A 26,271-nucleotide genomic window follows, 5' to 3' on the forward strand; every position below is an offset into this window, starting at 1 on the left:
ATCCATCCATGGATTCACTCCTCAAATGGCCACAACAACTAGGGCTAGGCCAGGCCAAAGCCAGGACTCCATCTCCCCTATGTGGTTGGGTGGCAGGAACCCAAGTATTGGGTCATCATCCACTGCCTCCAAGGTGAGTTAGCAAGAAGCTGAATCAGAAGAATGTAATAGCTGGGACTTGAACCAGGCACTGTGATAGGAGATGTAGGTGTCTCTGCTAGCAGTTCAGTTCACTATGCTACAACATATACCTCTATTCATTTTCTTTTAACCTATCTCTGTCATTATGGTTAAAATGGGTTTCTAGTACACAGCACATGATTGGGTATTTCTAATTTAACCTAGTATTATGATTTTTATCTTTTTGTTATGTTTAGACCATCTATATTTAATATAGTGTAGTCATTAAAGTATTTGTCAAATGTTTTTTATATGTTCATCTTTTTTTCTTTTTGCTGCATGCTTTTGATTCTTTCCTTGGCTGTGTCACATCTACTGACTATTCCTTTAGATTAAATTTTCTAAAAATTATTTATTCAAAAGTCAGAGTTACACAGAGACAGAAGGAGAGGCAGAGAGAGAGAGAGAGAGAGAAAGAGAGAAAGAGAGAGGGAGAAGGAGATGGAGAGGGAGGTGTTCCATCTGCTGGTTCACTCCCCAAATGGTTGTAACGGCTGGAACTACGCTGATCTTAAGCCAGGAGCCAGGAGCTTCCTCCAGGTCTTCCACATGGGTGCAAGGGCCCAAGGACTTGGGCCATCTTCTACTACTTTCCCAGGCCATGGCAGAGAGCTGGGTTGGAAGTGGAGCAGCTGGGACTTGAACCGGTACCCATGTGGGATGCTGGCACTGCAGGTGGCGGCTTTACCTGCTATGCCAAGGTGCTGGCCCCCTTTAGATGAAAGTTTTGCTTTGATATCATGGTTTCTATTTCTGGAATTTCCATTTAACTTTTAGTTTCCCTTTCTCTTGACATTCTTCATTTGTTCATGTTGCCTACCTTTTTTGCTGGATCGTTCGTCTAACTTAGCAGTCACAGTCTGACAATTCTAGCATCTCTAAGCTGTTTTTTTTTTTTGATTACTTTGCTACGTGGTGGATTATTTTTGTTGCCTTTTGTTTTATTATTTTTGATTGAATATCAGACATCTTATATATAAAAGCAGAGACTGAGGCAAGTAATATTTATACTTGGAAATATGTGTTACTATTCTGGTAGAAAGATATGTCCCTACATCTTTCTATGGATTTATCTCCTTAGATTTCAGGCTGGTTGAATGTTCTGTGACCCAAGATATTTGATGGATCCAAGAAAAGTGATTTTTTTTTTACCATATTCTTAGTATGGTAGTGACATTCTTTTTAGCTTTTATACCATAGGAAGTAGTCTAACCTCAAGATTTCTTCAATTTTGAGCACAATAAAATTATTCCTATAATTTGGACTTATTTCCACTTTTCAACACATTGCCATTAATTTTTACTTGTGTGACTCCTTCTGTTCCATCTGTGAAGGAAATCTTCCAATGTTGTAAAAGTTAATTGCCTGTAAACACACATGCTTTTTATCTTAATAATCCAAGTTTTTCTATGTAGGATTATTTGGGGATACTTTGTGAGGAAAATATTCATATAGATATGAATCCCAAAAGGGAGGTTTTCTACTCAGGCAATAAGTTAATTATTTGCATGTATTAAGGTTATATCTTAAGTTGATACATTGAGTTGCGTTTTATTATATCAACACCACTTGTGCCTGTCAAACTCATGTTCTTGCTCCTGTTGCCCATCCTTAATGCTAAAATAATCTGTTTTACATGCAGTGCATGTGTTAACCTGTGTATACACTTCCAAGACAACCAGTAGTGCTGTGTACTCCACTGTTGCATCTAGTACTGACCAGGTTTTGATGGGGTCTCCAACTTCTTCCAAAAAGTTAAGAACTTCTGCTATAAATTCTGTGAAATATATTTTAAAAACATAAAATATCATCTGCTTCCAAGGAGCTGGAAACTTAGTTTGTTTTTACCCTGTGTATAATGAATGGAGGGAAGGGAGAGTAGAATGGTGTGGTAGTGAAAAGTATAGTCTCCACAGTCAAACTTGGGTTTGAATCTTGCTTTACCTCTTTTTGTCTCTGTGATTTTGGTGGGCAACAGTATCTTATATGTGGCTATTAGGTGTTGCCATTAGACTTAAATTATAAAATGCCCATAAAGTACTTGGCAGGTGCTCATCTGTTAGCTTTGAGAGATGAAAATATTGATCAAAATAATAGCTATTTATGTGACCAGAAGTGATAACTAAATTTCTTTTGCATTTTTTATTTCTATTATGGCAAAATAAGCTTACATGAAGCTTGCTGTTAAACTTTTTAACAAACAGTTCGACTTATTTATTTTAATGAGAGAGAGAGAAATGTTCCACCCACTGGATCACTCCTCAAATAGCCACAATGGCTGGGATTTGGGCAGGAGCCAAGAACTTTGTCCAGTTCTCCCCAACATGGGCAGCAGGGATCCTAGTACTTGGGCCATATTCCTATACTTTCCCAGGTGCATCAGTAGGGAGCTGAATCAGAAGTGGAACAGCCGGGAATCAACCAGCACCCATGTGGGATGCTGGCATTAGAAGCAATAGCTCAGCTGTCTCTCAACCACAACACTGGCCTCCATTTTAACCATTTTAAGTGTACTGTCCAATGATATGGAGTAGATTCAATTCACAATGTTGTGAAACTCTCATCACTCTTCATTCCCAGAAGTTTTTCATTATTTCAAAGAGAAATAGTAATTCTTCATTCTCCTCTGCCTCCATGTCCCTGGTAACTTCTAATTTACTTTGTTTCCATGAATTTCCCTGTTTTAAGTACCTCATATAAATAGAGTCATAATAATTATTCCTTTGTATTTGGTTTATGTCACTTAGTGTAACTTTTAAAAAAATTTGTTAAGCATGAGACCACTTATCTTTTCCATTTTATTGAGTTATTATTTAAATTTAAAGGAAATAGTTAAAATACAACAGATGTATATACATTTAAGCTGGTACATACAAAAACTTGCAAATATTACCTGAAAGCAATGAACTCATTTGCTGTCCATATTTGATTGTAGATGGATTTGATTGTTCATAATAAATTATTCCTATACTACATATAAATGCTAGGTATACTTTAAAATAAAAATTAGGGAATACTTTTTTTTTAGGCAGAAATATGTTTTATGCGACCACTTGTGGAAAGTTTGCCCAATTTTACATTCCAATTCAGTATTTTATAGAATTTACTTGACTTGAAGAACTTCATTGCTTTTCTTTCTCTTGTTAGGAATCTAATTCTCAGGTGGATTTAAACATTCATATAACTGATGATGATACTAATGAAATAATTCAAATAGATGGGACCGGTGATACATCTTCCAATGAAGAACTAGGAGGTACAAGAGATGTAGATGAGAGTGAATTTCTAGGAATTATCGATGCAGGAGATCTGAAGGTACTTGAAGAAGAAGCTGACAGCATATCAAATGAAGGTTCAACTGCAAACAGTAGTGATAATGAAGACTCTCAAATAGGTACTGTGGAAGAGGTAAGGATCTGGATCAGAGACTTACTTCATTCATTCATAACGTCTGTGATTTAGTATGTTTTAGAACCAAGAAGAATAGTCTTAAGATTAATCCTACACTAGTCTTTTTGGAAAAAAAGATTTATTTTATTTATTTGAAAAGCAGTGTTAGAAAGGGAGAAGGAGAGGAAGAGAGAGAGAGGGGCAGAGATGGAGATCTTTCCACTGGTTCACTCCCCAAATGGCCACAAAAATGGCTGGGGCTGGGCCAATCTGAAGCCAGGAGCCATGAGCTTCTTTCTGGTCTCCCACATAAGTTTAGGGACCCAATGACTTATGTCATCCTCTGTTGCTTTCTCTGGGCACAGTAGCAGAGAGCTGGATCAGAAGTGGAGCAGCTGGGACTTGAACCTGTGCCTATATGGGATGCCGGGGTGGTAGGCAGTGGCTGAACCCGCTATGCCACAACACCAGCTCCAGTCTTTAGTTTTTAAATGAGATTTACTGATGGACATTTGGCACAGCAGTTGTCACTTGGGATGCCTGCATCCCATTTTGGAGTGTCTGATTAAAGTCCTGGCTCTGCTTCCAATTCAGCTTCCTGCTAATGTGTTTCCTGGGAGGCAGTACGTGATGGCTCAAGTAGTTGTTTCCACCTCCTATGTAGGAGACCCATGTTAGGTTCCTGGCTCATGGCTTTGGCCTGGCTCAGCCCCAGCTGTTGTGGATTTTTGGGGAGTGAACCAGTAGTTGGGAGATTGATCTGTCTCTCTCCTTCTCTGTGTTACTGTAATTAAATATATCTAAAAAAAAATTTACCAACAAATATAGAAGCTGATTCCTAGATACTTAATACTAGTTTAAATTACAGTTCAAGATTAAAAATTTGAATCTAAGCATACAAATAAGTCTTATTTTTAAAATCCCTATTGGCTCTAGTGTCTTTACTTTTTCTATATTTGTTTTTATTTGAAAGAGAGAAACAGGTATTCCATCTGCTAGTTCATGCTCAAAATGTCCACAAAAGCTGAGGCTGGGCCAGGCCAAAGATAGGAGCCTGGAATTTCTTCTGGTTTTCCCACACAGGTGGCAGCGACTTCCCAGGAACAATGATAGGAAGCAGGGTGACTGGGACTGGAGCTAGCATTCCAGTGTGGGATGAGGCATCCCAAGCAGTGCCACAGTCCCCTCCTCTATTTGTTGGTCTTCATTGGAGACAGTGTGAGGTTGAGAGACTGCGAGTGGAGGTTAAAGACAGAAGCTTTAGTACAAGCATATAATATATGCTCTAATTCTAGTAAAAGCAGTGAAATCTGGGTGGAATTAATAATTAAGCATGTAAGTGGTATTAGTTACCACTTTGAGCTAACATATGTGACAGGTATCTTGGTAAATTTTACCTGCCTTACTGTATTTAACGGTCCCATGTCCTAAGCATCTTACTGCTATCCTCATTTTATGGATGAGAATTCTGAGATATGGGGAGTTTTAGTAACTTGCCCAAGGTCAGTAATTACTAAATTGCCAAGCTGGGATGCAAACCCAGGCTATTTGACTTTTAAGAACAATACTATTTTGCCTCTTCTACTTTCTTCATTTCTATACATCTCTATCTTTAGAAAATTGGAAGCATCACAGAATTCCTTAATGTGATCATCTTTCATCTTTAGGACCCTTTAAATTCCGGAGATGATGTTAGTGAACAGGATGTGCCAGACCTGTTTGACACGGATAATGTAATTGTCTGTCAGTATGATAAGGTACTGTATTCACCCACTGGACCTTGGGCTTATTAATTACCTTTAGTAGAAAGATATGGAAAGTGATGTCAAATACAATGGTGAGTAACATTTCCCCTGAAACAGCTATTTAATTCTGCAAGTTTTGAGGGTATATTGAGTTTCACACTGTACTGTGTGATCTCACTGATACCAAAGAAGTAATAGTCCGAGTTATAAGGAGGGGACATTACTGAAACATTCTATTATGAAATAATAGAATGACGATTAATGAGATGGCAGGTAAATCAGCTACTACAGTATGTGGCATGCAAATCAAATGATGAGTGGCACATAAATCAAATGATTATATATGTGGCACAGACAGTAGTCCTGAAGAAGGCTAGGAAACATAAAAAATCATTTGTAGTTGGAGTTCCCTATAAATTCTTTATTGGTGATGAGGAGTTTTGAAATGGGGCTTGAATGATTTGTAGGATATAGGTAACTGTGCAGAGTAGGCAGTCAGAGTAGCCTGACCAAAGTTAGAGAACAGAGAAATGAGAGGGATGGTGAAGAGGCAGTTCTGTCTTGAATGGATGTACTAGGAAATGAAGCTGAGTTGGGAAGTAGAGGAGGGAGCAGACGGGAATATTTTGAATACTGGTGGGAGAAATACAAACTTGGTCTGAAGGACAACAGCTTTCTGAGATGGTTACAGACTTCTGAGAAAATTACAGTTGAGTTTAAAAACTGTGTTGGCAGGGCTGGCATTGTGGTGAAAGGGTTAAGCCTCTGCCTTCAATGCCAGCATTCTATATGAGTTCTGGTTCAAGAACCAGCTGTTCGACTTCTGACCCAGCTCTTTACAAATGTGCATGGGAAAGCAATGAAAGATGGCCCAAGGACTTGGGCCTCTGCACCTATGTGGGAGATCTGGATGTAGTTCCTGGTTCCTGGCTTTGGCCTGGTTCAGCCCAGTCTGTTATGGCCATCTCGGCAATGAACCAGTGGGTGCAAAATCTCTCTCTGTACTCTGCCTTATAAATAAGTAAAACAAATATATTTTTTTAACTTTTATTTAATAAATATAAATTTCCAAAGTACAGCTTATGGATTACAGTGGCTTTTTCCCCCCATAACTTCCCTCCCACCTGCAACCCTCCCCTCTTCTGCTCCCTCTTCCCTTCCATTCACATCAAGATTCATTTTCAATTATTTTTATATACAGAAGATCAATTTAGCGTATATTAAGTAAAGCTTTCAACAGTTTGCACCCACACAGAAACACAAATTGAAAAATACTGTTTGAGTACTAGTTATAGCATTAAATCACAATGTACAGCATATTAAGGACAGAGATCCTACATGAGGAGTAAGTGCACAGTGACTCCTGTTGTTGACTTAACAAATTGACACTCTTGTTTATAGCATCAGTAATCACCCTAGGCTCTTGTCATGAGTTGCCAAGGCTATGGAAGCCTTTTGAGTTTGCCGACTCTGATCATATTTAGACAAGGTCATAGTCAAAGTGGAAGTTCTCTCCTCCCTTCAGAGAGAGGTACCTCCTTCTTTGATGACCTGTTCTTTCCACTGGGATCTCACTCACAGAGATCTTTCATTTAGGTCATTTCTTTTTTTTTTTTTTTTTTCTTTTGCCAGAGTGTCTTGGCTTTCCATGCCTGAAATACTCTCATGGGCTTTTCAGCCGGATCTGAATGTCTTAAGGACTGATTCTGAAACAAATATATTTTTTAAAAAACTGTGTTTGATGATTTGGAAAAGGTAGAGTGTAAGAAAAACAGGGGTAGTGTGGACATAAAGTAGCCAGAATGAAGACCAAGTGTGGCAGGTGGAACTCAGTGATGAGGTGATGATCCCTAGAGATTTAATTACTAACAGTTTAACTTCAGCAACTAAGAAGTACTAATGCTTTTGTTCTTTTTAAGAGCTACTATAGCTACTATAGCTGTGATTATGTAGTAGAATGTTCTGTTTTTGTCCTTAATTCATGAATAATTACATCTTTTTAAAAAATCTTAAGGTATAATTAACATAGCATACAATTTACCTAAATTATACAGTTTAATGTTTTAGTATATTCATGGATATATCAATTTTAGAACATTTGCATCACCTCAAAAACAGACTCTGTGCCTTTTAGTTTTTACTCAGTATCTCCCCAATTCTCTCACCCCCAGTCCTTAGGCCTAAGGAACCACTGATCTACTTTCTGTTTCTCAGGATTTCTCCATTCTGAAGTTCACATTGTACACGGCCTTTTGTGACTGACTTTTTTTTCACCTGTCACAGTATTTTTAAGAGTCAACCACATTGTAATGCGTGTCAGGGTTTTATTCCCTTTTGTTGCCAAATATTTTGTTAAATAGACCACATTTCACTTTTTTCCTTTGTTGATGGACCTTTGTGTTGTTTGCACTGCCCATGAGACAAAGTGACATCTACTCTCTATCATCATTGTTAAGCTCATATCTGAAGCTCCTGTAATAAAAGTATAACAAGAGAAAACAATAGACATTTGTTTAAGTTCTATATGGCATGAGATTCTTCAGAATCGAAGACACAAAGAAGCAAGGAATCTATTTTTCTTTACTTTTAAAATTATTTTATTTATATGATGTGAACAAATTTCATATATACAGATTTAGGAGCACAGTGATACTTCCCTCCACCCTCCCTCCTCCTTATTTTATTCTTTTAATTTTTACAATGCCATACTTTGTTTATTTTGTAATCATATGTATAACCCTCCACTAAGTAAAACATTCAGCAAATAGTAAGAAGAAGAAAACTGTTCAGCAGTAGAGACAGGGGATGTAAACAGTAATCAAATCTCAGCATGTCAGTCTCACTCATATACAGTAAGTTTTTTGTGCTTTATTACTTACCACAGATCAGGGAAAACATATGATGTTTGCCATTTTGGGACTGGCTTTCACTAAGTATAATGGTTTCTAGCTGTTTCCATTTTGTTGCAGAAGACAAGATCTCATTCTTTTTTACAGCTCAGTAGTGTTCCGTAGTGATATGTACTGCATTTTCTTTATCTAGTCATCAGTTTATGGACATCTGGGTTGATTCCATATCTTAGCTATTGTGAATTGAGCTGCTATAAACATAGAGGTACAGCTAACTCTTTCATATGCTAATTTCAATTAATGTTGGGAAATTCCCAGGACTGGAATGGCTGGGTCATGAGATAGGTCTATTTGCAGATTTCCTACAGATCTCCATATTGTCTTCCACAATGGCTATACTAATTTGCATTCCTACCAATAGTGGATTAGGGTACCTTTTCCCCCATATCCTCACCAATATTTATTGTATTTTGATTTCTGTATGATAGCCGTCTAACTGTGGTGACATGAAACCTCATTATGGTTTTGATTTGCATTTCCCTGATGGCTAATGATCCTTAGCATTTTCTCATGTGTCTGTTGGCCATTTGAATTTCGTCTTTTGAAAAATGTCTGTTCAAATCCTTTGCGCATTTCTTAACTGGATTTTTTGTTTTGTTTAATTTCTTGAGCTCTTTATAAATTCTGGATAATAATCCATTATCAGTTGTATAGTTTACAAATATTTTCTCGTGGAGCCAATGCTGTGGTGTAGTAGGTTAAGCCTCCTCCTGCAGAACCAACATCCCATACAGGCACTGGTTCAAATCCTGGCTGCTCCACTTCTGATCCAGTTCACTGCTAATGGCCTGAGAAAGCAGTGGAAGATGGCCTGAGGGCTTGGGCCTCTGCACCTATGTGGGAGACCTGGAAGAAGCTCCTGCCTCTTGGATTTGGCCTAGTTCTGGTCATTGAGGCCATTTGGGGAGTAAACCAGTAGATGGAATACCTTTCTGTCTGCTGTCTGTCTCTCCCACTCTGTATATAAATCTGCCTCCCATATAAATAAATTTTTTTTTAGTTTTGAGGTATATCTTTTTTTTTTAAAAAAGATTTATTTATTTGTTTGAAAGGCAGAGTTACAGAGAGGCAGAAGCAGAGAGAGAGAGAGAGAGGTCTTCCATTTGCCAGTTCACTCCCCAAATGGCTGCAATGGCTGGATCTGGGCCGATTTAAAGCCAGGAGCTTCTTCCAGGTCTCCCACAAGGGACTCAAGAATTTGGGCCATCCTGTACTGCTTTCCCAGGCTATCAGCGGAGAGCTAGATTGGAAGTGGGACAGCTGCGACTCAAACTGGTACCCGTATGAGACTGTGGCACTGCAGGTGGTGGCTGTACCCACTATGCCAAGCACTGGCTCCCAATAAATAAGTCTTAAAATGTTTTTTTTTCCCCATTCTGTCAGTTCCCTCTTCATTTTTGAGTGCTTGCTTTTCAGTGCAGAAGTTCTTAGCTTGAAGTAATCACATTTGTCTATTTTAGTTTTGATTACCTGTGCCAGTACCAGGTTGTTTTGATTATAATATATATGTCTTGAAATCTAGTATTGTGATGCATCTGGCTTTGTTTCTTTTTTTTTTAAAGATTGCTTTAGCGATTCAGGGTCTGTTGTGTTTTCATATGAATTGTAGCATTGTTTCTTCTAGATCTGAAAAGGATGTCATTTGTATTTTGGTTGGGATCACATTGAATCTGTAAATTGCTATGGATAGAACAGAAATTTTGATGATATTAATTCTTCCAATCCATAATCATGGAAGATTCTTCCATTTTTGTGTGTCTTCTTTTATTTCTTTATTTAGTGTTTTGTGATTTTCATCATAGAGATTTTTCGCATCCTTGGTCAAATTTATTCTGAGATATTTGCATTTTTTTGTAGCTATTGTGAATGAGAGTGATCTTAGAAGTTTTTCCTCAGCATTGTGTATACAAAGGCTATTGATTTTTGTGTGTTGATTTTATATCCTGCAACTTTATTAAACTCACTTATGGATTCCAATAGTTTCTTAGTTGAATCTTTTGATCTCTATATAGGATCATCTCGTCTACAAACAGATACCACTTGACTTTTTCCTTTCCAGTTTGTATCCCATTGATTTCTTTTGCTTAATAGCTTTTACTAAAGCTTCCAGAACTATATTGAATAGCAGTGATAAAGTGGGTGTTTTTGTCTTGTTATGATTTTTAGTGTAAATGCTCCCAGACTTTCCCCATTCAATTTGATTCTAGTTCTGGATTTGCCATAGATTGCCTTGATTGTGTTAAGGAATTTTCCTTTTATCCCCAATTTGCTTAAGGTTTTTAGGATGAAAGGATGTTGTATTCTATCAAATGCTGACTCCTGTTGTTGACTTAACAAATTGACACTCTTGTTTATGGCATCAGTGATCACCCTAGGCTCCAGTCATGAGTTACCAAGGCTATGGAAGCCTTTTGAGTTCACCTACTCTTACATATTTAGACAAGGTCATAGTCAAAGTGGAAGTTCTCTCCTCCCTTCAGAGAAAGGTACCTCCTTCTTTGATGACCTGTTCGTTCCAAAGGGATCTCACTCACAGAGATCTTTCATTTAGGTCATTTCTTTCTTTCTTTCTTTTTTTTTTTTTTTTTTTTGCCAGAGTGTCTTGGCTTTCCATGCCTAAAATACTCTCATGGGCTTTTCAGCCGGATCCAAATGCCTTAAGGGCTGATTCTGAGGCCACAGTGCTGTTTAGGACATCCATCATTCAGTGAGTCTGCTGTGTATCCCACTTCCCATGTTGGATCGTTCTCTCCCTTGTTTGTTCTATTGGTTAGTATTTTCAGACAATAGTCTTGTTTATGTGATCCCTTTGATTCTTAGTCCTATCATTATGATCAATTGTGAACAGAAATTGATCAAATAGACTAGTGAGATGGCATTGGTACATGCCACCTTGATGGGATTGAATTGGAATCCCTGGTATGTTTCTAACTCTACCGTTTGGGGCAAGTCAGCTTGAGCATGTCCCAAATTGTACATCCCTTCCCTCTCTTATTCCCACTCTTATATTTAACAGGGATCACTTTTCAGTTAAGTTTCAACACTTAAGAATAACTGTGTATTAATTACAGAATTCAACCAATAGTGTTAAGTATAACAGACAAAAAAAAACCAAAACACTAAGAGGGATAACGTATTAAGTTGTTCATCAACAGTCAGGGCAAGGGCTGATCAAGTCAGTGTTTCTCAGTATCCATTTCACTTTAACAGGTTTCCTTTTTGGTGCTCGGTTAGTTGCCACTGATCAGGGAGAACATATGATATTTGTCCCTTTGGTACTGGCTTATTTCACTCAGCATAATGTTTTCCAGATTCCTCCATTTTGTTGCAAATGACTGGATTTCATTTTTTTTTTACTGCTGTATAGTATTCTATAGAGTACATATCCAATAATTTCTTTATCTAGTCTACTGTGGATGGGTATTTAGGTTGATTCCAGGTCTTAGCTATTGTGAATTGAGCAGCAATAAACATTAATGTGCAGACCACTTTTTTGTTTGCCAATTTAATTTCATTTGGGTAAATTCCAAGGAGTGGGATGGCTGGGTTGTATGGTAGGGTTATGTTCAGGTTTCTGAGGAATCTCCAGACAGACTTCCATTGTGGCTTTACCAGTTTGCATTGCCACCAACAGTGGGTTAGTGTCCCTTTTTCCCCACATCCTCACCAGCATCTGTTGGTAGATTTCTGAATGTGAGCCATTCTCACCGGGGTGAGGTGAAACCTCATTATGGTTTTGATTTGCATTTCCCTAATTGCTAGTGATCCTGCCCATTTTTTCATGTGCCTGTTGGCCATTTGGAGTTCCTCTTTTGAAAAGTGTCTATTGAGGTCCTTGGCCCATCTCTTAAGTGGGTTGTTTTCTTGTTGTGGAGTTTCTTGATCTCTTTGTAGATTCTGGTTATTAATCCTTTATCTGTAGCATAGTTTGCAAATATTTTTTCCCATTCTGTCGGTTGCCTCTTCACTCTCCTGACTGTTTCTTTTGCAGTACAGAAACTTCTCAATTTGATGCAATCCCAATAGTTACTTTGGCTTTGACTGCTTGCGCCCCCAGGGTCTTTTCCAGGAAGTCTTTGCCGGTGCCAGTATCTTGCAGGATTTCTCCAATGTTCTCTAATAATTTGATGGTGTCTGGTCATAGATTTAAGTCTTTAATCCATGTTGAGTGGATTTTTGTGTAAGGTGAAAGGTATGGGTCTTGCTTCATGCTTCTGCACGTGGAAATCCAGTTTTCCCAGCACCATTTATTGAATAGACTGTCCTTACTCCAGGAATTGCTTTTAGATCCTTGATCAAATATAAGTTGGCTGTAGATGTTTGGGTTGATTTCTGGTGTTTCCATTCTGTTCCATTGGTCTATCCATCTGTTTCTGTACCAGTACCATGCTGTTTTGATTACAACTGCCCTGTAGTATGTCCTGAAATCTGGTATTGTGATGCCTCCAGCTTTGTTTTTGTTGTACAAGATTGCTTTAGCTATTCGAGGTCTCCTGCGTCTCCATATGAATTTCAGCATCATTTTTTCTAGATCTGAGAAGAATGTCTTTGGTATCTTAATTGGCATCGCATTGAATCTATAAATCACTTTTGGGAGAATAGACATTTTGATGATGTTGACTCTTCCAATCCATGAGCATGGAAGATTTTTCCATTTCTTGGTATCCTCTTCTATTTCTTTCTTTAAGGTTTTGTAATTTTCATCGTAGAGATCTTTAATGTCCTTGGTTAAATTTATTCCAAGGTATTTGATTGTTTTTGTAGCTATTGTGAATGGAATTGATCTTAGAAGTTCTTTCTCAGCTGTGGCATTGCCTGTGTATACAAAGGCTGTTGATTTTTGTGCATTGATTTTATATCCTGCTACTTTGCCAAACTCTTCGATGAGTTCCAATAGTCTCTTAGTAGAGTTCTTTGGATCCCCTAAATAAAGAATCCTATCATCTGCAAAGAGGGATAGTTTGACTTTTTCCTTCCCAATTTATATCCCTTTAATTTCTTTTTCTTGCCTAATAGCTCTGGCTAAAACTTCCAGAACTATATTTAAGAGCAGTGGTGAGAGTGGGCATCCATGTCTGGTACTAGATCTCAGTGGAATTGCTTCCAACTTTTCCCATTCAATAGGATGTTGGCCATGGGTTTTTCATATATTGCTTTGATTAAATTGCGGAATGTTCCTTCTATATCCAATTTGCTTAGAGTTTTCTTCATGAAAGGGTGTTGTATTTTATCGAATGCTTTCTCTGCATCTATTGAGATAATCATATGGTTTTTCTTCTGCAGTTTGTTAATGTGGTGTATCACATTGATTGTTTTGCGAACATTGAACCATCCCTGCATACCAGGGATAAATCCCACTTGGTCTGGGTGGATGATTTTTCTGATGTGTTGTTGTATTCTATTGGCAAGAATTTTATTGAGGATTTTTGCATCTATGTTCATCAGGGATATTGGTCTGTAATTTTCTTTCAATACTGCTTCTTTCTCTGGCTTAGGAATCAAGGTGATGCTGGCTTCATAGAAAGAATTTGGGAGGATTCCCTCTTTTTTGATTGTTTTGAATAGTTTGAGAGAAATGGCATTAGTTCTTCTTTAAATGTCTGGTAGAATTCAGCAGTGAATCCATCCGGTCCTGGGCTTTCCTTTGTTGGGAGGGCCTTTATTACTGTTTCAATTTCTGTCTCAGTTATGGGTCTGTTTAGGTTTTCTATGTCTTCATGGTTCAATTTAGGTAGATTGCATGTGTCCAGGAATCTATCCATTTCTGATAGATTTCCCTGTTTGCTGGCATACAAGTCCTTGTAGTAATTTTTGATGATTCTTTTTATTTCTGTGGTGTCTGTTGTTACATTTCCTTTTTCATCTCTTATTTTATTGATTTGGGTCTTTTCTTTTTTTAGTTAGTTGGGCCAATGGGGTGTCAATTTTGTTTATTTTTTCAAAAAACCGGCTCCTCATTTGGCTGATTTTTTTGTAATGTTTTTTTTGGATTCAATCCTGTTGATTTCTTTTCTGATTTTAATTATTTTTCTTCTCCTACTAGATTTAGGTCTGGTTTGCTGCAGTTTTTCTAGATCCTTGAGATGACTTGAAAGCTCATTTATTTGGTGCCTTTCCAATTTCTTGATGTAGGCACCTATTGCTGTAAACTTTCCTCTCAACACTGCTTTTGCTGTATCCCATAAGTTTTGATATGTTGTGTTGTTATCCTCATTTACTTCCAAAAAGTTTTTGATTTCTCTTTTGATTTCTTCTATGACCCAATGTTCATTCAGGAGCATGTTGTTCAGTCTCCATGTGATTGCATACTCTCTAGGGATTCCTGAGTTGCTAATTTCCACCTTCACTCTGCTGTGGTCTGAGAAGCTGCATGGTATGATTCTAATTATTTTAAATTTGCTGAGACTTGCTTTATGGCCTAGTATGTGGTCCTAGAGAAGGTTCCATGCACTGCTGAGAAGAATGTAAAATCTGTAGATATAGGATTGAAAGTTCTGTAGATATCTGTTAGATCCATTTGGGCAATCATGTCGATTAAATCTGCTGTTTCCTTGTTGTTCTTCTGTCCGGATGATCTTTCTATTTCTGAGAGTGGAGTATTGAAGTCCCCCAGTACTATTGTATTGGGGTCTAAGTCTCCCTTTAAGTCCCTTAACATATCTTTTAAATAAACCTGTTCTCTGTAATTAGGTGCATATACATTTATAATAGTTACATCTTCCTGTTGAATTGAACCCTTAATCATTATATAGTGTCCCTCTTTGTCTCTCTTAACAGATTTTGTGTTAAAGTTTATTTTGTCTGATATTAGTATGGCTATACCTGCTTTTTTTTTTTGGTTTCTGTTGGCATGGAATATCTTTTTCCAACCTTTCACTTTCAGTCTGCATGCATCTTTGTTGGAAAGATGTGTTTCTTGCAGGCAGCAAACAGATGGGTTTTGTTCCTTAATCCATTCAGCCAGCCTGTGCCTTTTAACTGGAGAGTTAAGTCCATTAATGTTCAATGTGACTATTGATAAGTAGTGATTTTGCCCTGCCATTTTCCCGAAGATATTTTCTAGTATATGCTTTGAGCTTCCTATGATCTTTTACTGGTATGTTTTCTTCCTTTACCTTCTTTCACATTGATGGCCGTGTTTCTGTGTTTCTGTGTGTAACACATCTTTAAGCATCTTTTGCAGGGCCGGACGAGTGGCGACAAATTCTTTCAATTTCTGTTTACTATGAAAGGTCTTTATTTCACCTTCATTCATAAATGAGAGCTTTGCAGGATATAGTATTCTGGGCTGGCAGTTTTTCTCTCTTAGTACCTGGGCTATGTCTCGCCATTCCCTTCTAGCTTGTAGGGTTTCTGATGAGAAGTCTGCTGTGAGTCTAATTGGAGATCCTCTAAGAGTAATCTGACGTTTCTCTCTTGCACATTTTAGGATCTTTTCTTTATGTTTCACTGTGGTGAGTTTGATTACAATGTGTCGTGGTGAGGATCTCTTTTGGTCATGTTTACTAGGGGTTCTATGAGCTTCCTGTACTAGGATGTCTCTGTCCTTCTCCAAACCCAGGAAGTTCTCTGCTAGTATATCACTAAAAAGGCCTTCTAATCCTTTCTCTCTCTCCATGCCTTCAGGAACTCCTAGAACTCGAATGTTGGGTTTTTTAATAGTATCCTGTAGATTCCCAACAATATATTTTAGATTTCTAATTTCTTCTTCTTTTCTTTGGTTTGACTGTATGCTTTCCTGTTCTCTGTCTTCTAAGTCCGATATTCTCTCTTCTGTTTCACTGACTGTTTTTAAGACTCTCTAATGTGTTTGTCATTTGATCTATTGAGTTCTTCATTTCATTTTGATTTCTCTTCACTATCACAATTTCCTGTTCTACTAGTTTCTGCATTTCATTTTGATTCCTCCTTAAGATTTCATTTTCACGAGTAAGATTTCTATCCTGTCCAATAAGGATTTCTGTAGTTCAAGAATTTGCTTTTGAAAACTTCTAGATGTTTTTATCATCAATTTTTTGAGATCTGCTTCTTGCATTTCTTCTATCTCATCATCTTCATAATCTTGGCTTGAGGTGTTTTGTTCATTTGGGGGCGTCATAATATCTTTGTTGATCTTGTTCCCTCGGTTTCTGTGTTTGTTGCTTGGTATTTTGGAGGTATTCTTTGAATTCTTAATTCTTCTTCCCTCACTGTGGTGTTTTTTTTTTTTCTTGTTATACTATAACTGTGTTAAGTGGACTGTCTGCTATTGGAGGAGCCTTGGAGGCTTGAGATGGCTTGAGAGAGCTCTGCTTAATTCTTCAGGGTTAAGGATGTGCCAAAGGTGACACACTCAGGTGTGGTAGATCTTTATTTATTTATTTATTTATTTTATTCAGGAAGGAAGTAATACCGCACAGCTGAGCAGAATTGATGGTAGTTAGCTTCCTATCTCTGGCTTCTGTGTGTATATCATTCGTCTGCTTTTTCCCACAGACCACCCAAAGAATCTGTGCTGCCCTCAGTGTGGGCTCAATTTCTCCTGCAGTCTCCCACCGGGTTGCCAAGCTTACCGAATTGTAGTGTCTCTGGAGAGTACTCACGTGACCTCCGTGAGTACTCTCACCCACCGTTTCTTTTTCCCCGCCTCAGTTCATTAGCTCTACCCTTTCATTAAATCCTAACCTTCTGGTATTTCACCCCCCCCAGAGTCAGGTTTTTCTGTTTGACTGATGTCGCGCACAGCTCTGATGTCGCGCACAGCTCTGATGTCGTGCACAGCTCTGATGTCGTGCACAGTCCTGAGGACGTGCACCTTTTACGTATATCCAGAATGGTGCCTTCTCTTTGTCTCTTGCTCGCCTTTGCAAGGTGGGCGGAGAGAGAAACTCGTCCGCACCGGTCCTCCCTTTTTTAATTAATTAATTAATTAATTAATTAATTTTTTTTTTGACAGGCAGAGTGGACAGTGAGAGAGACAAAGAGAAAGGTCTTCCTTTTGCCGTTGGTTCACCCTCCAATGGCCGCCGCGGTAGCGCGCTGCGGCCGGCGCACCGCGCTGTTCCGATGGCAGGAGCCAGGTGCTGCTCCTGGTCTCCCATGGGGTGCAGGACCCAAGGACTTGGGCCATCCTCCACTGCACTCCCTAGCCACAGCAGAGAGCTGGCCTGGAAGAGGGGCAACTGGGACAGGATTGGTGCCCCAACCGGGACTAGAACCCGGCGTGCCGGCGCCGCAAGGTTTATTTTATTTTTTTTCCCTTCTCTCCTGTGGTTAGTCTGGTGAACTTTCCCCAGCGGGGCTTCAAGCCTAGTTCTCTCTAGGTTCTGTCTGCTGTTTACCCCGCCAATGTCTCGGATTACTGAGCTCACCTCCCCTTCCAGCACAGATGTGTAGACTCGGAGCCGTGGACGTCCTTGCACTCCCCGCAGGTCGTCTGTGTCACATCCACTAGATCCGGAAGAGTTTCCTCTGCATTTTTTCCCCCGAGCCTTTCCCTGTAATTACTGTAATTCCTCTTTTATCAACCTATCTTTTCCCGGACTATCAGTGCACGTCCTCACTATTTCGCCATCTTGGCTCCGCCCTCCAGAATTCATTCTTCTTTAAATGTTTGGTAGAATTCAGGAGTGAAGCCATCCATTCCTGGGCTCTTCTTTGTTGGGAGGATTTTTATTAATGATTCAACCTCTGTCTTGGTAATGGGTCTGTTTTGGCTTTCTATGTCTTCATGACTCAATTTTGGTAGCTTGTATATGTCCAGAAATCTATTGATTTCTTCTAGATTTTCCAATTTGTTGGCATATAGCTGTTTGTAGTAATTCCTAATGATTCTTTATTTTTAAAAAGATTCCTTTAATTGAAAGGCAGAGTTATGCAGAGGTGGGGGGGGGCAGAGAGGGGCGGGGGAAGGTCTTTCATCCACTGGTTCAACCTCAAATGGTGGCAATGGCCAGAGCTGCACCAATTTGAAGCCAGGAGCTTCCTCCAGGTCTGCTATGTGGGTGCAGGGTCCCAAGAACTTGGACCATCTTCTTCTTCTTTTTTTTTTTAAAAAGAAAGCTTTTATTTAATAAATATAAATTTCATAGGTAAAACTTTAGGAATATAGTGGTTCTTCCCCCCATACCTACCCTTGTACCCCCACTCCTGTCCTACCTCCTGCTCCCTCTCCCATCCCATTATTCATTAAGATTCATTTTTAATTATATACAGAAGACCAACTCTATACTAAGTAAAGATTTCAACAGTTTGCACCCACACAGACACATGAAGAATAAAGTACTGTTTGAAGACAAGTTTTACTGTTAATTCTCATAGTACAACTCATTAAGGACAGAGGTCCTACATGGGGATCAAGTGCACAATGACTCCTGTTGTTGATTTAACAATTTATACTCTTCTTTATGATGTCAGTGATCACCCAAGGCTCTTGACATGAGCTGCCAAGGCGATGGAAGCCTTTTGAATCCACAAACCCTGTCAGTATTTAGACAGGGCTGAAAGCAAAGTGAAAATTCTCTCCTCCCTTCAGAGAAATGTACCTCCTTCTTTGATGGTTGGACCATCTTCTATTGCTTTCCCAGGCCATAGCATGGAACTGGATTGGAAGTAGAGAAGCTGGGACTCAAACCAGCACCCATATGGGATGCTGGCATTACAGATGGTGGCTTTACCTGCTATACCACAGCGCCAGCCCCACTAATGATTCTTTGAATTTCTTTGGTACCACTTATGGTATCTCATTTATTTATTTGTAACTTCTGCCTTTTTTTCTTGGTTAGTTGGGCCAGTGGTATATAAATTTTATTTGTTAAAAAAAAACCCACATAATTCTTTGTTTTACTAATTCCTTTGTATTATTTTTTTTTGGTTTCAAATTTGTTTATTCTCTAATTCTAATTATTTTTTCTCCCTATTAATTTTGGGTGTTTTTTTTTTAACTTTTATTTAATGAATATAAATTTCCAAAGTACAGCTTATGGACTACAATGGCTCCCCCACCCCATAACTTTCCTCCCACCCGCAACCCTCCCCTCTCCCGCTCCCTCTCCCCTTCCATTCACATCAAGATTCATTTTCAGTTCTCTTTATATACAGAAGATCAGTTTAGTATATATTAAGTAAAGATTTCAACAGTTTGCCCCCACATAGCAACACAAAGTGAAAAAATACTGTTGGAGTACTAGTTATAGCATTAAATAACAGTGTACAGCACATTAAAGACGGAGATCCTACATGATATTTTTAAAAAATTAATTTTCTATGCAATTTCCAATTTAACACCAGATTTTTTTTTTCATTTTCAATTATCTTTATATACAGAAGATGGATTCTGTATATACTAAGTAAAGATTTCATCAGTTTGCACCCACACAGAAACACAAAGTGTAAAAATACTGTTTTAGTACTAGTTATAGCATCACTTCACATTAGACAACACATTAAGGACAGATCCCACATGAGATGTAAGTACACAGTGACTTCTGTTGTTGACTTAACAATTTGACACTCTTGTTTATGGCATCAGTAATCATCCTAGGCTCTTATCATAAGTTGCCAAGGCTATGGAAGCCTTTTGAGTTCGCCAACTCCGATCTTATTTAGACAAGGTCATAGTCAAAGTGTTCTGGAGTTTTTTAATTTGTTATTTTCTGGCTTCATTTCATTGTGTCATGAAAGATACATGGTATGATTTTAATGTTTTTAAATTTGTTAAGATTTGCTTTATGGTCGAGCATCTGATCTATCCTAGAGAAAGTTCCATGCGTTGATGAAAGGAATGTGTATTCTTTAACTGTGGGAAGAAATGTTTTGTATGTATCAGTTAAGTCCATTTGATCTATAGTGTAGATTAGTTCTATTGGTTTTTTTTTTTTTTTTGTTGATATTTTGTCTCGTTGATCTGTCCATTGAGGAAAGTGGGGTGTTGAAGTCCTCCAATACTATTGTATTTCAGTCTATGTCTCCCTTTAGATCTATTAACACTGCTTTTAAATAGCCAGGTGCCCTGATATTGGATGCATATACATTTACATGTCACATTTCTGTTGAATTGATTCTATAATCATTACATAATACCCTTCCTTATGTATTTTTTCCTAAGATTTTATTCATTTATTTGAGAGGTAGAGTTACAGACAGTGAGAGGGAGATACAGAGAGAAAGGTCTTCCTTCCTTTGGTTCACTCCCCAGCTGGCTGCGATGGCTGTAGCTGCGCCGACAAAACCAAGAGCCAGGTGCTTCTTCCCAGACTCCCATGTGGGTGCAGAGGCCCACTCACTTCGGCCATCTTGCACTGCTTTCCCAGGCCACAGCAGAGAGCTGGATTGGAAGAGGAGCAGCCGGGACTAGAACCAGCACCCATAAGGGATGCTGGTGCCGCAGGTGGAGGGTTAACCCACCGTACATGGGTCCGGCCCCTCATTGTCTCTTTTAACAGTATGTGTGTGTGTGTGTGTTAAAGTTTAATTTTGTCAGATATCAGGATGGCTACTCATGCTCTTTTTTGCTTTTTGTTAGCATGGAATATCTTTCCATCCTTTCAATTTCAGTCTGCATGTATCTTTGTTGTTGAGGTATATTTCTTGTAGGCAGCAAAAAGATGGACCTTATTTTTAATCTATTCAGTTAATCTGTATTTTTAAATTGGACAATTTAGGCCATTTACATTCAAGGTTATTATTAATAAGTAACAACTTTGCCCTACCATTTTTCCATAAATATTATTATTGATTGCTTTGGATTTCCTTTGTAGTTTTACTAGGAGATGTTTTGCCCTCACAAGCTTTCATAATGATGTCCATCTTTCTGTGTTTCTCTGTGTAGCACATCTTCAAGCATCATATATAAGGCTAGATGAATGATGACATTCTTTCAATTTCTGTTTGTGATGGAAGATCTTTATTTCACCTTCATTCATAGAGAGCTTTGTAGGAGACAGTGTTCTGGATTGACAGGGTTTTTTTTTTTTTTTTTCTTTTAAGGCTTGCGTTGGACTGTCTCTGTCCATTTTCTCCTAGCCTGTAGGGAAACTACTTTTCTACACAGACAGAACTATGATTGGTGGGGAAAAATGTATTTGAGTAATAAACTGTCAGAAACTTAGTAAGAACTCATTGTTCAGGTTATTTTCTATCTCTGTTTTCAGAGCTAAAGACATTCTTGTCCTTTGGGTATAGGGTGGACACCTCTGGAATAAAGGTTTTATGCCCTACCTTCGAGGAAGATAGGAGAATCCTATTAGAGCCCTGTTATGGTCTACTTCAGGGGAAATGGATTAAGGGAAGGTCTGTTTTAGAGTAGCAAATCCTGAATCCCATCAACACTTCCTTTTTTTAAAAATTTTTTGACAGGCAGAGTGGACAGTGAGAGAGACAGAAAGGTCTTCCTTTTGCCATTGGTTCACCCTCCAGTGGCCACCACGGCTGGCACACTGCAGCCTGTGCGTCGTGCTGATCCGAAGGCAGGAGCCAGGTGCTCCTCCTGGTCTCCCATGGGGTGCAGGGCCCAAGCACTTGGGTCATTCTCCACTGCACTCCCGGGCCACAGCAGAGAGCTGGCCTGGAAGAGGGGCAATCGGGACAGAATCCGGCGCCCCGACCAGGACTAGAACCTGGTGTGCCAGCGCCACAGGCGGAGGATTAGCATATTGAGCCGTGGCGCCGGCCAACCTGTGCAACTTTTTGAGTGGACCTGTGTTTTCATTTGTCTTGGAAGATACCTAGCTAGCAGTTGAATTCTTAGTTTAAGGAGCTTCCAGACTGTTTTCCAAAATGGTTGTTCTGTGCGAGGTCTTTAAAAAGTTCATGGAAAATGCATACTTATATTATGAGAAAACTATGCATGGATTTAAAAATTTTTTTGCACTAAAATAAACATCTTTTATTTTCATTTCCCATGGAATTCTGAAATTCCTTCATATTTCACATTCTTTTTTTTTTTTTTTTGACAGACAGAGTGGACAGTAGAGGGAGACAGAGAGAAAGGTCTTCCTTTTGCCATTGGTTCACCCTCCAATGGCTGCCGCGGTAGGCGCGCTGCAGCCGGCGCACCGCGCTGATCCGATGGCAAGAGCCAGGTGCTTCTCCTGGTCTCCCATGGGGTGCAGGGCCCAAGCACTTGGGCCATCCTCCACTGCACTCCCTGGCCACAGCAGAGAGCTGGCCTGGAAGAGGGGCAACTGGGACAAGATCGGTGCCCCGACCGGGACTAGAACCTGGTGTGCCGGCGCCGCAAGGCGGAGGATTAGCCTACTGAGCCGCAGCGCCGGCCTCATATTTCACATTCTTATCAACAGTGTTTGAGGGTTTCAGTTTCTCCATGTAATCACCAGTACTTGTTGTCTGGTTTTCTAATTTTAGTCAAGCATGCTGGATGTGAAATGGTTTCTCATTGTGGGTTTGATTGGTGTTTCCATGATGACTAATGCATATTTTTATCATTGGCCTTTTTTGTTTTCACTTAGAATTTGAATATACTTTAGGGAAAGAAAAGAGGTAGTATTTTGATTTTCTATAAAAATAAAATCATTTTCTCTAAAATTAAGATCGCTTTCTTCATGATGACATTTTATACAGACAGAAAATGGTGATTTATATACTGGTAAATATAAACATAATATAGTGCAGGGGTTATAAAAAGAATAGTTCTTAGTTTGAAATTTATTTTAGTGTATTTCCTTCTTGGAAGAAACCATTATAAGGCACTTGGTTAAATATATACATTCTATGAATTCTCAGAATTTTCTAGTAGCTGGTGCTGTGTAGAGTGTAATATCACCACCTGCAATGCTGGCATCCCTTTTGGGCACTGGTTCATGTCCCTGCTGCTCCACCTGTGATCCAGCTCCCTGCTAATTGCCTGGGAAAAGCAACGAAGGCAGGCCCAGCTGTTTGGGCCCCTGCTACCCAAGTGGGAGACCTGGAAGAAGCTCCTCACTCCTGGCTTTGGCCTGGGCCAGCCTTGGCCATCTGGTGAGTGAACCAGTGGATGGAAAATTTCTCTCTCTCTTTGTCTCTCCCTGTCTCCCTCTCTGCCTGTAACTCTGACTTTCAAATAAATAAATAAATCTTAAAATTTTCTTGACCATTATGGATATGATATCACTTGTTTGTTGCATTGTGGGAGATAGCTTGTAATTAATTATATGTGCTTTATATTTTCCCAAGTGTTTGCTCATACATTGTCTTTCGTTTCTTATAATAACCTGTGGGAATAGATATGAGTGATATGAAGTATACAGAGTCTGCAAATTAGTTCTCTCAGAATATTCTCTAATTAGTGAATATTTTAAGAACAGTACTAAAAAATTAATGGAAACCAGGGCATTGGGGAACCATTGAAACATTTTTAAGAGGGAGTGATGAAATTAGAAGTTATCTAGCAGACAATGTATTTATAATGTCAAAATTGGGCAGGGAGCACTGTTACAGTGAATTTAAAAAAAAATTTATTTATTTGAAAGGCAAAGTTACAGAGAGACAGAGGCAGAGAGAGAGAGATCAAGATCAAAATCTAAATCTTCCATCCGTTGGTTAACTCCCCAAATGGCTGCAATGGTGAGAGCTGTGCCAATCCAAAGCCAGGAGCCAGGAGCTTCTTCTGGGTCTCCCATGTGGGTGCAGGGGCCCAAGCACTTGGGCCATCATATACTGCTTTCCCAGACCATAGAAATAGCTGGGTTGGAAGTGGAGGAGCTGAAACTCAAACTGGTGCCCATATGGGATGCTAGCACTGCAGGTGACAGCTTTTTACCCACTACACCACAGCACCAGCCCCTATGGTGAATTTTTATAACAGAAAATCTTTGCAGTCTGGTGATTTGTTTTGAATAGTATGGAATGGAGCCAAACTCAGGCAAATTGAAAGAATTTTCAGTAGTGTTTTTAGAACTTAACTTCTCAGTGTGTTTTATTTAAGATTTATTTATTTATTTGAAAGGCAGAATGATGGACACAGAGATCTTCTATCTACTGTTTCACTCCCCAAATGCCTGCAATAGCCAGGGGTAGGCCAGGCTAAAAACATGGTCTAAGAACTCTATCTCATCCTCCCATAGTGGGTGGATGATATGCAGTTTACCAGACTCTCGGGTGATTTACTCACCCACTAGCTTTTAAATTTTGTTTATTTTTTAAAAATTTGTTTTGCATTTTATTTGAAAGGAGAGAGAGAGAGACATCTTCCGTCTGTTGATTCACTTCCCCAGTACCAGTATCGTTCAAGACTGGAGCCAGGCTAAAGCCAGGAGCCCAGAACTCCATCCAGATTTCCCATGTGGTAGCAGGGCCCCAAGTACTTGAACCATCAGTGCTGCCTCCCTGAGTGTACATTAGCAGGAAGCTGGATTGCAAGCAGAGAAACTGACACTCAAACCACCACTCTAATATAGGATGTGGGAGTCTGAAGCAGCATTCTAACCACTGGGCCAAATTCCTCCCCCACCCACTAAATGTTGAGAAGCAATAATTTTCTTTTAGCTTTTTAAATTTTGATTAGCAGATGGAATTTATTTTTAAATTTAATATGTTATGAATTGGGGTAAATTCAAAATATTAACATGTATAATGAAAAAGGGCTAAATGAAGGTCACTGGTGCATATACTAGGTAAGAATTATTTGAATGGTATGAATATCTTATTTCAGAGGCCTAGAAATTGTCTTAAGATTTATATAAAGATTAAAAAGATATTATAGAGAAAATTAGTGGTGAAATGAAACCTTTTACTAGAAATGAATGTTTTCTTTGCAAAATAAATGGGATACTGTAGTGGAATATGAGGCCATTTGTATATACTGTATGTTCATTTAGCAATTTAGCAAACATGCTCATAGTTGGATTTGTCTCTTAGTTGCTAGGTATTTAGCATAGTTGCTTTCCTTTTATAAATGTGTTTTGTTTTTGAATAGATGGTTCATATACATGGTTAAAAATCAAAATGCTACAAAAAGGTATACAGTGAAAAGATTGGTTCCTGCTGCTTCCTCATTTGTGCTTGGTACTGGTAATTCCTTGTCCCTGTCTTGAGGACAAGTTAGTAACTAGTTATATTAATTGGTAAATAAATTCACAGTTTATTTAAGTATAAGCATAAAAGTTAGCATAGACAACTAAACAACACTGTATTCTATACCTTGCCTTTTTTCTCTTAACAATGTATCTCAGATTTTTCCATATAAAGACGCTTTCTTTGTACTAACATTTTAATGGTTGTATAATAGTCTATTATGGGATTATGAAAATTTATTTGGACAGCTCCACATTTGTTATTTTTAAATATTTTCATTAGTACCATATACTTAAGATGTTTCATATATGTGCAGATACACTTATTAAATAAATTCCCAAAAGTGGGATAATTAGGTCAAGGGTGAATGTGTTTAGTTAAATATTGCCATGATGCTCTCCAAAAAGATGTTCCAGTATGTACTGCTCATATAGTGTTAAATAGTTCTTCATTTCCTGCATAAAATGTGCTTTAAAAGTTGAATCTTTGCCATTATAAAGGGTGAAAAATGATTCCTTGGTGGAATTTTCAACTCTTCATGTGTTTAAGGGTTATTGGTATTTATTTTGTGTGACCTGGTTGTTCATAACCCTTGTCCTTATAAAAATTGCATTATTATTCTCCTATTTAATGATTTTAAAGAGTTCAGATTGTTCCTGGGAAACTCTTTGTTTATAGGAGGCCTTTTTGCTCTGTCATTTGTTTTCATTGCCTTTTCTTTCTTATGTGCAGATGTTGAACTTGTCACTCTTTAATTTTGTGGCTTTTGGATTTGAGTCATGAATATAAAGTTCTTTATTAACTTGAGGTTTTAAAGGGATTAACTCATTTTCTTCTAATATTTCTTTGGTTTCCTTTTCATAAAAAGTCTTTTTAAAATAAGTTTAATTTTTAATTTTAAAATTTAGTAATTTTTAAGATGTTGCCACATTCACTTTATATGTAGGCATTATATACATATACATATATGCTATTTTTTCTTGAAAACAGATATTAATACCACTTAGGGAGAGATTTGTGATAATGATCACCATGTGGGGAAAGAAGGGCGTATTGTC

At 38.5% G+C, this 26,271-nt stretch overlaps 1 protein-coding gene across 1 annotated transcript in view; it reads left to right on the top strand.

The window, feature by feature from the left end:
* Nucleotides 1-26,271, top strand: part of GTF2A1L (general transcription factor IIA subunit 1 like) — an 82,129-nt gene that overhangs the window by 43,780 nt on the left and 12,078 nt on the right. Inside the window, exons 6-7 of the mRNA XM_062209419.1 lie at nt 3,328-3,588; nt 5,238-5,327. Of these exons, the coding sequence (XP_062065403.1) occupies nt 3,328-3,588; nt 5,238-5,327 (351 nt within the window). The remainder of the gene's footprint in view (nt 1-3,327; nt 3,589-5,237; nt 5,328-26,271) is intronic.

Source organism: Lepus europaeus, chromosome 13, assembly GCF_033115175.1.
Source record: "Lepus europaeus isolate LE1 chromosome 13, mLepTim1.pri, whole genome shotgun sequence".
Classification (NCBI taxonomy): domain Eukaryota; kingdom Metazoa; phylum Chordata; class Mammalia; order Lagomorpha; family Leporidae; genus Lepus; species Lepus europaeus.